This window comes from Phyllostomus discolor, chromosome 4, assembly GCF_004126475.2.
Source record: "Phyllostomus discolor isolate MPI-MPIP mPhyDis1 chromosome 4, mPhyDis1.pri.v3, whole genome shotgun sequence".
NCBI classification, from domain to species: Eukaryota; Metazoa; Chordata; class Mammalia; order Chiroptera; family Phyllostomidae; genus Phyllostomus; species Phyllostomus discolor.
The window spans coordinates 22,454,469-22,468,645 of record NC_040906.2 but is presented as its reverse complement, the minus strand read 5'-3'; the positions used below and the strand labels follow the sequence as shown (position 1 = coordinate 22,468,645).

Here is a 14,177-nt window from a genome sequence, read left to right as displayed (position 1 = left end):
GACACTTTGGTTTCCAGCCCGCTCTCAATCCACTGAGCTACGCCAACCAGGGCTGCAAACAGCACTTTTAAGTGGAACCCTGCACAGACCGTCCACCAGTCGTTCTCACTCTAGAGAGGACGCTGCATTTCTTGATGTTCTGGTTAGACAGGATTCATTATACGTTGCTCCTCAGTTTGATGGTTAATATGAGGACTTTCTTTTTGGTCAAAGGCCTTCTTATCAGTGCCCTAGCATGTTCTGTGATACCCCCATGGTTCATCATATTCGGCGCTTCGTCCATGGCCAAGGCTGTGTGCAGATAATCCTGAAGGAGTTGGATTCTCCAGTACCTGGATATCAACATACAATTCTCACCTATTCCTGGTGCAGAATCTGCAAACAGGTAAATGCACCTTGTGGCTATAGTGTTTTATATAATATCTCTTTATTGTATAATTCTTTTTTTGTGGGGGAGGGTGGTCTGTTGTTTGGGGTATGTTATTTGTCATTGTGCTCTTACTTATTTTACCTCTAGTGCTGTATGTTCCATTTAATCTCTGTTTCTTGAAGATTCTGTTTTAGAATTTATCAGTCATTATATAAAATGTAGGTAATTGTCCATTAAAATATATCAAGATTATGTCTTGACAGTTCTCAATTACGTTTGTTTATTCATTCAGCAAACACTATAGCACTATGTTCCAGGGACTGGGCCAGGCCCTAGGAATACAAAAAGCAGTGTAGGACTCCTGTCCTCTAGGAGAGGAGACACACTAGTAATGCAGTAAGTACAGTATGCTGGGGTGTTTGTATAAGTTTGAGCTTATGTCCACGTTTCTGTCTGCAGAGATACAGATGAGGCTGTCTTTAAATTCATCTCTACTGGTTTTCATGTACCTTCTTGAGACAGGGCCCACATGTTTTATTTCTTCTGTGTGCTTTTTAAGTCCAGAGGAAGTATTTGGTGTCAATTATTATGCTTTAAATATGTACTTTTTATCTCAATTGCTTGCAGTGAGCATGTGCCAAATTTAACTTCATTGGTATCTTTATTGGCTTATTTTGGAGTGTGCTTTTGGAAGGTACTACGGGAATCCTAGGGAAAGCAGTAGTGTGATCTGCAGGGACGGCAGTGGTGGGGGGCCAGACTCCGTTAGTTCCTTCTGTAGCGGCAAACGTGCAGACATCGTTCCTTACAATTCTCAGTCTCTTTGTAATTGTTTTTATAGGACTTCTGTTAGACAGCTGGTAATAGTTTGTTGTAGAATATGTGGACCTTTGTAGATTGGTGAACTAAATGAATAACATAAAATTGATCTTCATGTCTTGTATGCTTTGGTATAGGCACCTTAATTTAAAACAAAACTTCTGCCTTTTGGATTAAAAGGAAAGGGTAAACAGTGATTGTTCACCAAAATGAAAAACTTCTCTGTGTAAAAAAAAAAAACAAGTTTAACATATATAACCAAACATCGATGTTCTTAACATAAAAGTTCTGTAAGCCATGGTAATAGAAAAATGGGCAAAAGGCATGACAAAGCAGTTGAATACAAGTGGCCAGTAGATTTGTGCAAATAAATTTTATTTATTAGTAGCCAAAGAAGGACAAATAAAAACAAGAGAAGTATGTTTCTGTTTTTTTCCTGTGAAATCACATTTCAAAGACTTAGACTTTCTGAGATTGGTAAGAAGGTGGGGAATTGGTATTCGGATATTGTTGGAGATTGTATAAGTTAGTATACCTGTTTTGGAAAACAGTGTGGCAAAAAGTGACAAAGACTGTGTAATGTTCATGTCCTTTGACCTAACAATTTCCACTTTTACTGATGTATTCCAGGGAGGTCATTATGGATAGTTACAAACATTTATATACTAGGAAGTTCATTAGAGCATCATCAAAATAAAGAAAAACTTGTAATGACTTAAGTGCACATCAGTAGGGACTGGTTAAATGTATCCATACAATGGGATACTCTGCAGCCATTAAAAATCAAGTTGTACAAGTTGTATATTCCCACTATTTTATGTGGGAATATACTTATGATCCATTACTAAGTAAACAAACAATAGAAGGTTATGAAACTAACTACAGGAAAGAATTTTTATTATATTGATGTTGCTGGTCCGATTACTTACTGGTGATACTTCTCAGGCATCCCTAACTCCACCCACCTTTAAACATTTCTTTCTTTTTCCAGGTTTCTGCAGTCAGAATATATTAGATTTGTATTAGAAGAAAAAATCCATTGTTTTAAAAAAAGATTCTCAATATGTGATTGGATAACAAACAATTTATGCTGAATTTCAGGTAACACCAGTTGTTGCTCTTTCCAATGAGTCCTGGTCCATGTCGTTTGCAAAATACCTTGAACTCAGGTTTTATGGGCACCAGTACACGCGTAGAGCCAATGCTGAGCCCTGCGGTCACTCCATCCACCATGACTACCACCAGTATTTCTCCTATAACCAGATGGTGGCATCTTTCAGGTAAGGGTCAGAGCGAGCTTGCACGCAGTCACATACTCCCCGGAAGGCTTTGTAACACTTCCCCCATTACCAGATTGAATTGATTTGTGGTGTGTGTTGTTCCCCGTGCAACTTCTGCAAATGCAGAAGGCCATGCTGTCGTGCTAAGAGCTCTCAGTGCTGTTACTCTGTTTAATCCTTACTCGAAGAGACAGGTATTATTATTACTCTCACTTAGAGATCTTACTAGCTCACTTATAAAGCTGGCTAGTGATGGAGTCATGATATGAACCAGTAGATCTGCTTCTACACGGTTTTACTCTTAACCATTGTTTCTGTTTTTGCATCTGAGAGTTTGTCAGAATTTTTGCCGAGACATTAACTGGCATAAGGATAATTAGATATTCTGGGTAGAGCTAAAATCACTAGTTCAAAGATGGGTAGTTACACTGTAGTAGTAAATGATTTGAGAAAGCCATGAGGCTCTGCCTTCAAAACGTATCCAGAGTCTGAACACACCTCACCACGTCCACCACTTACCACTCTGGACTGAGTCTCTGTTGTCTTCCACTGGATTTCCACTGGTAGCCTCAACCAGTGTCCCTTTGGCCTTGACCCCTACATCTTCATCTCAACACAACAGTCGGAGTGATCCTCTTAAATGAAAATCATCTCTGGCCACACCCTAATGGGTGTCAGTTTCTCCCTGAGTGAAAGCTAGAGTCCATTTTATGGACCTGTAAGCTCCTGCATGCTCTGGCTGCCCAGTACCTCTCTGTTCGTACCTCCTGCTGCTCTCCGCTTGCTCGCCTGACTGCAGCCTCACTGGCATCCTGGCTGGGCCTCAGGTATGCCAGGTAGGCTCCTATGGGGGAGCCTCGCACTCACTCTTCCCTCTCTGAACTACCTGCGCCCCAGACATCTCCCTGCCCATCCTTCCTTCTGCATGTCTTAGCTCCGGTTTCCCCTGCCCTGACTCCCTCTCACCCCTGGCCTTTCCTGCTTTCCTCCTGTTTTCTTTTTCTCCATAGCACTTGCCATCTGATATAATACATAGTAAACTATAATACATAGTTTAATATATAGTTAAATACATATATATAATACATATACTAAGACATAGTATAATACATAAGTCTATATCTCATTTGTTACTCAAATCTTATTCCTAAATGCTGAGGGCTGGAATTTTGGCCCTTGTTTAGTGCTTTATCCCTGGCACCTAAAACATACTTGACATAAAATAGGCCCTCAGGGAATACTTGTAATCGGACCCTATTTTCTTCTTTAAGCAAGAGCTCTTAACCGTGAACTGAGGGCCTCGGTGGGCATAGCATTGACTGGACAACATAAAGCCTAGGTGGGAAGGACAGGAGGACGGCAGAGGCATCCTCAGGAGCCAGGAAGATGGCGAATGCCTTTGAGCTCACTAGTGGAAGGAGTCGGTCTCCTCACGTAGAGATGTTTTTATCCCAGTTGTTCTTGTTTTTAAAGCACACGAGGATAGCCTTGGGGGGAGTAATGATGCCTTCACAGTGCAGTGAAAATACAAAGCAAAATCCTTCCAGGACTGGGGAGAATATTTGTAATGGTTGCAAGTTTTCTTTAGAAAATAAGTTGTCTTCAGTATTTTTGTGATTGTTTTAAAACACCATTTTATAGAAACTTTATGCCTTGTAGGATTTAGTTGACCATCATGATATGTCTTTACTGAAAATGTTAACCCATTTTTCACTTTTTTCCTCTTACTTGTATTTTCTTCTTTCAGTTATTCTCCCATTAGGCTCCTTGAAGTGTGTGTTCCACTCCCCAAGGTGTTCATCAAACGTCAGGCCCCATTAAAAGTGTCCCTTCTTCAGGATTTGAAGGACTTTTTTCAAAAGTAAGTTTCAGTTTCTTTGGTCATCTTTTCTTGTTCAAAACTGCCTGTAATCGGTAGCTATTTTAAGTATCAGGTTTGTTCATTTAGCTTTCTTTGAAAGCATAGGTAACTGCATTTTTCTACCTGTATGTTATATATGCCTGATATAAAAAAATGTAGATAATATATAAAGTATTAAAAAAGACACACCCTCTGACACATACTGTTGAGATTTTGATGGACATCTTTTGATGTACAAGTCTTTTTTTGTTCTGCAAATGGTATATGACTCCTAATTAGAAAAAGCATTATTGTGAAATTTCGTGTGTGACATCTTTTCTCTATTTACGTGAGATTAGAAAATTTGATCCCACTTTTCCATGATGTTTAATATTCTCTATGTTGTTAGAGTTTCACAGGTATATCTCGCTATTGATGAAAGACTCGCATCTTTTAAAACTGATACATTCAGCAAAACAAGAGAGGAAAAAATGGAAGATATCTTTGCACAAAAGGAGGTAAGTCCTGTCTTTGACAGAGACCCAAGAGTGAACTATTATTAACTCACTGGAAGATTCTTCTGCGGTGAGCCTCAGATGACTGGGCCAGAATCGTTTCTGTTTCTTGCAGATGGAAGAAGGCGAGTTCAAGAACTGGATTGAGAAGATGCAGGCACGGCTCCTGTCTTCCTCGGTGGACACCCCTCTGCAGCTGCAGTCTGTCTTCGAGTCGCTCATTGCCAAGAAGCAGAGCCTCTGTGAGGTGCTGCAGGCCTGGAACAGCAGGTGCGACCTGGCAGCCCGGTGCTGCCGCCACCGTGTGGCCGCCAGACTCGCTTTGCTGCGTTGTTCTTCATTTGTGTCTCTATTGATTATGGGAGTTTTATTTTATTCTCGATTTGTGGAAACTTTTATTTTCTGTCACCACTGTTACCCCCACACTTTTTATCTATTAAAATAGATGTGCTAATATTTTTAGGCAGCTTATGAAAATTAAAAAAAAAACAAAAATGAAGACAGGCTTTAATGTTTCAAATACAGCGTGTGTGCTTATTGAATGTAATATATTTGAATTACTGTATACATATACTACCTTTGTTAAAATATTTATTTTGGGAAATATTCCCTTTCATACTTATTTAAACATCCAGTTACATGATTATAGCACCTAATTTATTGAGCACGTGGATGATGCTAGGCACTAAGTAAGGCACTAGATGGACGTTCACTCTTTTATTTGGTCTTACGAGCCCGACCATGTGTATGCCACTTTCATGCTACAGGAGAGCAAACTGCGTCCCTAAGAGACAAAGGGGTTTGCCTAAGCTCCATAGACACTGATTGTCAGAGCTGGACACGGAGCCCAGGTGTATTGCTCTCTAAAGCCCGTGCTTTTTATATCATTTCTTACTGTCTCTTACAGTAACTTGTTGTTCTTTTAACACTGTAGTGAAGTCAGTGACAGCTTTTGGTTAGTTGATTAGAAGTAAGACAACAACTTAGTCTTATTTATGCACAACTCCAAAATCTCTTGCAGTTGGAAAAAAAATCTATTGCTATTGAAGTGGGAAAATCTGATTATTGTGGTTTCGGAGCAGTAAGGAGAACATTTGTAGATGTTACTGAGGATGTCAGAAATGAAACCATATTCTTTGTTTTCTTCTTTTCTTTTAACTGTAGGTTGCAGGAACTTTTCCAGCAGGAAAAGGGTAGAAAGCGGCCTTCAGTTCCTCCAAGTCCTGGAAGACTGAGACAAGGGGAAGAAAACAAGGTAAGAAAGTGTAGTTTGGGGGCACACTTTCCCTTTCTACTGAAGATTGCATCTCTCTAGCTGAGCTGAAATGCCAAAGGTGTCTTGCCAGAGCAGAGAGCAGTGCAGCGCAGCGCAAAGCAGACCAGCAGGGGGCAGAGCAGAGTGGAGCGTGTGGACGAGAGGGGCCAGCCCCAGGGCCGTGTGGCCCCAGAGCTGGGCTACAGCCATGCTGTCTTCACAGCTGTGCTCTGTCACAGTGGAGCTGCTTTGCCCTGAATAAAGTTTCCTTCTTCATCGCACCCCCAGTTGGGGGTTCCTGTTGGCATTGAATCTGTGCCAACGACCATCAGCTGACAGAACAAATGTGATGCTTTTAAAGAATGGGCTATGGAAAAGGAAGGATGACATGGTAGCTGGAGAGAAACCTAGCAGAGGTATTTGTTGTATGCACCAGCACAGAGGGGGAGCGAGCAGAGACTCAGGTGAGACTGACAGAGGGAAGTCGTGGCTTCTGCAATGAGTGGGGAGGAGCCAGGTGAGTGCAGTTGCAGGTAAATACGCAGGTGAGAAGGGAAAACAGTTTCTGGTCAGACAGAAGGCAAGGGCACCTCTGGATCAGGAGGTGTGGAAATTTGAAGAGGGAGTTCAAGTTTCAGAATAGTCAGCTGACAATCCAGTTGAAGTTGGACACCAGCAGTTTGGGAGGACCAGGCATAAGGTTCGCACAGACTGTCTGGAGTTTGGTGATTTGTGAGGCAGGTGTATAAGATAATTAGAGAGTTGTGGGAGGGAGGAACCCTTGGAAGAATGGAGTTCGATTGGAATCTACTTCAGATGGAAAAAGAGCCACAAAGAAGGCTTCATATGTAGAGCACTCTATTATTGCAGTAACTGCCTGTTTGTTTTCTGCCACTGGTCCCCATTAAGGCATAAAGAATCACCTTCATCCTCTGTCTCTGAGAGTAAGGACTCTGACAGAGGGTGATGATTTGGTAAATAACTGTCCCCTGAATGACTAAAGAAAGAGAGAGGGACTGAGAGAATAGATCAATTAGTGAGATAGAGAAGAAAGTATACTAGGATTCAGTTTAGTTAGATTTAAAAAATTGGAGCATCTCTTCTCTACCCTAGATACTGAGGCATGCCACAGCACACACACGCAAAGCAAGTGCACGTTTGTCTTTGGACCTTCAGTGATGTAAATATTATCATTAATTTCATTTATGACATTTAGAGGTACTGGTTTAATACATACTTTATTAATAATATTAAGTAGGGTATTTTATTTTAAAGTTGTGAGGTTTCAGGGAGACATGACTTGGATTAATTTTTTTATCCTATAATTCATTTGAAACATTTATCACAAGCTCCTGTCAGCTGGCATCCCTGGGGGTAGCATCATGATGGCAGTAGGGGCTACATGGAAGTCTCAGGTGCTCTGAGTATGTAATAGAGTCCTAGCTTATTTTACTGTGATTTTGCCTGTTCCTTATCTCTGTGCTTATGTGAGAAGCTTTTCCTAAGAGGTCTGCACTGGTTTAGTTCTACATTCGATTTAATTAGCCTTTCCTAACTGTGTTAGTTTTCTTGCGCTGTAAAGCAAATCGCCACAAATTCCGAGGCCTAAAACACAAATTGATTACCTCACAGCGGGTCAGGGGTCCGGCACGGTGTGGCCGGGTTACCCCCTCAGTCTCACAGCTGCAGGGAAGGTCTCAGCTGGGGTGTCGTCTCACCTGCGCCTCCTCGGCCCCTTCCAGGCTCACCCAGGTGGTTGGCAGAATTCAGTTCCCGGTGGCTGTAGGACAGTGGACCCCCTTTGTTGTCGCCAGCCCACTGGAGTTGGTTTCCAGCTCCTAGAGGCTACCTGCGTCCCTTGCCCTGTGACGCCTGTGTCTTCAAAGCATGCAGCCATGTGTCAAACCCTGTCATGCTTCAGACCTCCGAATTCTTCTGTGTCTGGTCTCTGGGCACAGATTGAAAGAACTCACGAGTCTGCCCTACTTTAAGATTCACTGATGGGACCTGAAACACATCTCAAAATTCCTTCACAGCAGTGTCTAGAGCAGTGTTTGATTGAGTAACTGGGAGGTGTGTGTATAGCAGGGGGTGGGGTCTTGGGGAGCCACCTTAGAATCCTACAAACCACACGAACCGTATTCAGATGAATTAATGTCAGTGTATTATAAGGACTTAATATTCTGATACAATGTAGGCTTTTTGAGAGAATATCTTCTTTTTGTACAGGTGTATAATATCTGTAGAGGAATATATTCATGGAGCAGTGCATCCAAGTGCCTTCAATCTTTGTGTGACGTAGTAATATATAAATGAATTATTCCTTTTTGCCTCTTGAAAACTTTGTAGGAATCACTTTTTCCTTAAAGTTTAGGTGAGAGATTGAATAGAGATTACTGAAGATGTTTTTATATTAGTATTTGCCAAGTAGTCTGGGGCTATTAATGGCTAACACAGACTGCTGGGGGCCTTGCTCTTTGCAAGAAACTGCAAACCTACTTGTGTAAGACCTTTAATTACAATATTCAGACACAGAATTGCAAATACAGAATCATTCAGCAGGTGACTGTCTTTCTGACAGATCTAGCGTTGACTCGCAGAGCTGCACCACCACCTTGGTAGCCTTCATCTGATGAATTGTTTTTGTGTGCTCCGGGGCCCTGCTGTGGGTTCAAGGCATTCGTTTGCACACACAGGCCATGGTCACTGTCCCCGATGAATGTTTGGCTAATGAGGAGGAGGCTGGAAATAAACAAATGAACCAATAAACATTTTAAAAAATGGATGGAAAAGGGGCTATAAAAAATAAGGGAGGTGGAGAATATTGCTGAAGGAGTGGGTGTGGGGGGATATTTCATGTAGGGTGGCCAGAAAGGTATGGTGAGCAAATCTGAGAATGTTCTGAGAAGCAGTCTAAGAAACAACTTTGTCATCAAGTTGTACACAGGGCTTACAGTTCATTTAAAAGTATCTTATCTACGGGTCATGGGACTTGAGAAAGTCCAGTGGGTAAGAAGATGTTACTAGGCTTAATAGATGAGCATAAGTAGTTCTAGACGTTTCAGTACAAAGAAGTGAACTGTTGTTCAGAGCAGTATCCCACGGTGTGGTTCAGGGGCCCCCTGGGGGTCCAAGACCCTTTCAAGGGCTCTGCAAGATTGTACCTTCTGATTCTGTATTTGTGTGAGGCTGTATTTCTTTTTATATACTGTGCTTTGATCATACTGTGCTCATCATAATGTAGCTCAGCAGACTAAATGCAGAAGCCAAAGGTGAATCTCACTCTCTTCTGTTAAGCCGGACATTATTTACCAGTTTTTTGAAAAGAGCTTCCTTTTAAAGTAAAAGGTGTTATTTATGTTAATATATAATGGGTTTGTTATTTTTAAATGAATCAATGGATATTCTAAAACTTTTTTTAGTTTTAATTTCTAATAAGGTAAAATTGGAAGATATAACTTACATTAAAAGTTGTCTTGAACGTCTTATTAATTCTTAAGAGGTTCAAGGGGTCCAGAGACCAAAAAGTTTAAGAATCACGTAGCTGAACATTTTCTTCAATGTGGCTTTCATGTTCCCCTAAGAACCAAGTGTTTTCCTCCGTGCAGATAAGTGCAGTGGACGCCCCGCCACGGAACGTCTCTCCGGGGCTTCAAAACGGAGAAAAAGGTCAGTCCTTCGGCCAGGCGATCGCCCGTCACTGGATTTAAAGACACCTCTCAGTCTAGCAGTTGTTTTTAATTGGTAATTTTGAGAATTTCTTAATGCAACTGTTCATAGACTTGTTTTCCTTCCCGTGGAGCGTCTGTAGCACTGTCAGTTTAAGATGTACCATCAAGCCCTGGCTGGCGTAGCTCAGTGGATTGAGCGCAGGCTGGGAACCAAAGTGTCCCAGGTTCGATTCCCAGCCAGGGTACATTCTTGGGTTGCAGGCCAGAACCCCCAGCAACCGCACATTGATGTTTCTCTCTCTCTCTCTCTCTCTCCGCCCCCTCTTCCCTCTCTAAAAATAAAAATAAATAAAATCTTTAAAAAAAAAAAAAAAAAGATGTACCATCAAGTACATTTCACGAAGAGAAACCAGGGCCTCGAAGGCAGCGGTAGAGAAGGCCGCTTGCTGGCAGGGGATGAGCAAAGGGTGAAAAGGAGGGTGAACGTCTTGCTTATTCCAAAGTCAGCTCCCAGGTCTCACTGCAAAAGTCTGCAAAGCTTAACTTAGATTTCCATGTCACTAAAATCTTTTCTAAGTTCTTGAGCTGTCTTTCACAGGACTTCATTGAATAACTTGGTGACATCCTAGAAAATTTGTAGGTTTTTAGTTCGATTGTCTTTGCAGAACAAGAGTTCAACTTAAATAGTTCTATTACAGTTAAATACATTTCCCTGAATAGCATGTGGTTTTTTTCCCAATAGTGTCATCATTTCATTCCCTGTTAAATTGATTAAACTAATAAACATAACTTTGTATTATGGTCTGTTGTAAAGAAGATTGGTAAGAGTCAGACTGGGTAAGATCTGATCTCAGTCAAGTCATATAACATGTCTGGATTTTTGTGTCCATTTCTAAAATATGGATTAAAATGGCCTAAATAATTTTTATGAAACTAAAATTCTTTGGTTTCCGAAGTGAAACTATCAGTTGGTATTTTAAAAACATTACTAACAGGCAGAAATGGACTTCATGGGTTTTTTTTTTTTTTTTTTTTTAAGGTTTTATTTATTTATTTTTAGAGAGGGAAGGGAGGGAGAAAGAGAGAGAGAGAGAAACATGAATGTGCGGTTGCTGGGGGTTATGGCCTGCAACCCAGGCATGTACCCTGGCTGGGAATCGAACCTGCGACACTTTGGTTCTCAGCCCGCGCTCAATCTACTGAGCTACGTCAGCCAGGGCTGGACTTCATGTTTTTAGCTGACTCCTTTACGGTTGTCTTTCTTTGTCTTTAGAGGACCGCTTCCTAACGACCCTGTCCAGCCAGGGCTCCACCAGCTCTGCCCACCTCCAGCTGCCCACTCCGCCTGAGGCCCTGCCTGAGCAGTCGGCGGGGGGCGCCCTGGAACCGGACACAGCCAGCATTTCCGAAGGTGCATTTCCGGTCACTTTTCCTGAACTTCATCCGAAAGAGAAGAGCACTTGGAATGCTTTAACATAATGCTCTCTCCTCCCTTAGGATTCACAAATTATATACTTACTGAATGTGCTCTCTAGGTACAGCTTTGTACCAGACTGCTTCTCCAGTTGCTCTGTTTGACATATAAATATCTGAGGAGCAAAATGTTATTCAGCTTATCTACCTTCTGGGGATATTACTTTCTTCAGTCTCATAAAGCACGTGATTGTTGCCTCAAAAGAAAATAAGAAAAATTGCAGCCATTTCTCCAACAACAAATAGGTGTTTCACTAATAGCAGATTTATGCCTTGCTTCTGTCTTTCCTTGCTTTCTATTTAATCAGCAACTACTTAATTGTAGTACAGACTTTAAAAATTACATTTCAATTGCAATTAAACTCACACCTAATAGCCACAGTGCGCATAACTGAACTGACGTGGCAGCGTGAACAGCGGTGACTGAGTTCATGAGTGCTGAGGGAGTAATTCTGTCATGACTGCCTCCTGGCCTCTGCTATCCACTGCAGGTGGATCTCAAGTTCAGAAATGTTGAAGCGTAAAGCAGTGAACCCCTTGGAGTCAGTGCTGGGTGTGCTTCACTGTCGCTTTCTGTTTCAGCCCATGATAGTTACTATTCCAGATCAGAAATTTCACACCATTGTTGGGAATTACCGTGTGCGTGAGTGTGAGTCCCGAAAAGGAAGACAAGTGAAGTTGATGCTGTGTACTTTTTTTACTCTCCTGAATATTAACATATAAGGAGAATACTTTTCATCCTAGATGTGTTTGATGGACATTTGCTGGGATCCACAGACAGCCAGGTGAAGGAAAAATCAACCATGAAAGCCATCTTTGCAAATCTGCTTCCAGGAAACAGCTATAACCCCATTCCGTTTCCTTTGTAAGTATTATAAAAGCCAGTGGCTGTTGGGTGGTATGATTTTTACTTAATTTAAAAAAATTGTCTATATAGATTTACTCTCTCTATATCTAAATGTGTTTATTTAACTATATACTCATATTTCTTAATCCTGAGTTACATTTCATCATAGTAAAAGAGATGTCTTGGAATAATGTAATTTGTAGAACATCATTGTTACATAGTAGACGAGTGGAAGAAAAAATAATTAACTAATATTGGTTAATGCTTAAGATTACCGGTTCTGATGAGTTAATTAATATTGTGTCTCCAGCACTTTAGGTGCTCAGTAAACAGCTGTTAGACAAATGAGTGAATGCTTCCGTTAGGGGAGCAAGATCTGGGTTAAAACGGAGTTATACCATTGAGGTTCCACGTGCTAATAGTAGAGCAATGGTGTTATTTATTTCTTGGACTAGTGTGACATTTGCACAATTCCTAGAAGACCTTTCGTTCAAGCTTATAGTAGAACAAAGTCTTTTACATGTCTGCTGTTCATTGTAAATCCTAATTGAGGTAAATATGGTCTGCAGTCTCTGGCAGTGTGGAAGCTTTGTTTGGTCTGACTTCAGAACCCTCTGAATTAGAACCTTTGAAATGTAATTCTGATAATTTTTTAATTGCCTTCAGAATTTTTTGTTCTATTTTCTTTGGCTGTTTGGTTCAAGTGCTGCATACATTTTGGCTTACTTAATGTATACTTGTGCAGAATGTAGTTAGGCTTGCCCTGAGATTTACTTGCAGTGTGTTAAGGTTTTTATATTTTATTTTTGGCTAATTTCATTCTTTCTTACATACATATTTAAAAATTTTGAACAGCGATCCAGACAAACACTACTTGATGTATGAACACGAACGGGTGCCCATTGCCGTCTGTGAGAAGGAACCCAGCTCCATCATCGCTTTTGCTCTCAGGTGCTCCTCATACGGCCCTTCACCTGTGGCTGTCTTCTCTGTATATTCATTAGTTGCTCTGTTGTTGAGCTCTATCACATAGAATAGAGCGAAATGATTAAATGTACGTAAAAACGTATACTCTTTGGGCGTGATAGCTTATTTTCTCTGTATCTGAAAATGTACTCTTTACCCAGCTGATTACAGGGTGAGTGTTAAGCAAGCTCCGAATAGCTGAGTTGACTGGGCAGGTCATTCCCCACGCCTCACATCCTGCAGCCGTTCTCTGTCGCGCGGTGTGTATCTGTTGTGTCCCTTCCTTCCAATCCCTTATTGACACAACACTTAGAATGTATCCACCGCTTATCATCTGAGTATCTCTTTTTGTACTCTTCATTCATTTCCTTCCTGCTTCCCACACACACAGCAGGTAAAGCTTTCTTACTTAGACTCATACCATTCCTGTGCCTTCACCCGTTTACATGCCCACCGTTACCATGTGTCTTAAAGAAGCTTCTGTTCCCTGACATTTGTTTTATCTAAATCAAGGGTCTCAGACTTCTAGTCCAAGAGTTGGATTTTTTTCAGCCAATGCAATATTAAACAAAATTTTTTTTGTCAAGTTTTAGTACCTTTTTTAAATTGAAAAGCACTCAGAAGTTCCTTTCCTCTCTTTTACACTAAACCTTGAAGGTTCATACTTTTAAAATCAGCTGTTCAACCCCTGAAAGTATTTGATATAAATGTTAGTACGTAGGCTTTCCCAGTCTTTTTTAGGGTGTTGATACTGGTTGGTGTGTCGGGGCGTATTTTGTCTTATTCCCTGTGAAGACATCTATGTTCTTCATGAAGTTTCTACTTGACAACTTTCGTTAGTTAAATGTGTTTTATTATGGATACTTACAAGGATTGTGTTTTTATAATGCAGAACTTTTTTTTGAAAGTATGTGACTTACTGTAGAAGGAGAGCTTAAAGTGTAACATTTGTCAACCTGTTTCTGCCCTAAGTTGTAAAGAATACCGAAACGCCCTGGAGGAATTGTCCAAAGCGACCCCGCGGAGCAGTGCGGAAGAAGGGCTGTTAGTGAACAGGTGACCTGAGATTGAGTGGGATGTTTGATTTAGCTGTGTCATCCCTTTGTACATTCCCGTACTTCGGTTTTCTCCACATGGAAGT

At 41.1% G+C, this 14,177-nt stretch overlaps 1 protein-coding gene across 3 annotated transcripts in view; it reads left to right on the top strand.

Moving 5' to 3' along the window:
• Positions 1-14,177, top strand: part of PIKFYVE (phosphoinositide kinase, FYVE-type zinc finger containing) — a 74,990-nt gene that overhangs the window by 49,048 nt on the left and 11,765 nt on the right. For all 3 annotated transcript variants that reach the window (XM_036022958.1, XM_028509782.2, XM_036022959.1), the window contains 11 exons: positions 214-385; positions 2,291-2,469; positions 4,217-4,330; positions 4,719-4,827; positions 4,940-5,094; positions 5,989-6,079; positions 9,688-9,748; positions 11,024-11,161; positions 11,968-12,088; positions 12,926-13,021; positions 14,009-14,092. In XM_036022958.1, the coding sequence (XP_035878851.1) occupies positions 214-385; positions 2,291-2,469; positions 4,217-4,330; positions 4,719-4,827; positions 4,940-5,094; positions 5,989-6,079; positions 9,688-9,748; positions 11,024-11,161; positions 11,968-12,088; positions 12,926-13,021; positions 14,009-14,092 (1,320 nt within the window). The remainder of the gene's footprint in view (positions 1-213; positions 386-2,290; positions 2,470-4,216; positions 4,331-4,718; positions 4,828-4,939; positions 5,095-5,988; positions 6,080-9,687; positions 9,749-11,023; positions 11,162-11,967; positions 12,089-12,925; positions 13,022-14,008; positions 14,093-14,177) is intronic.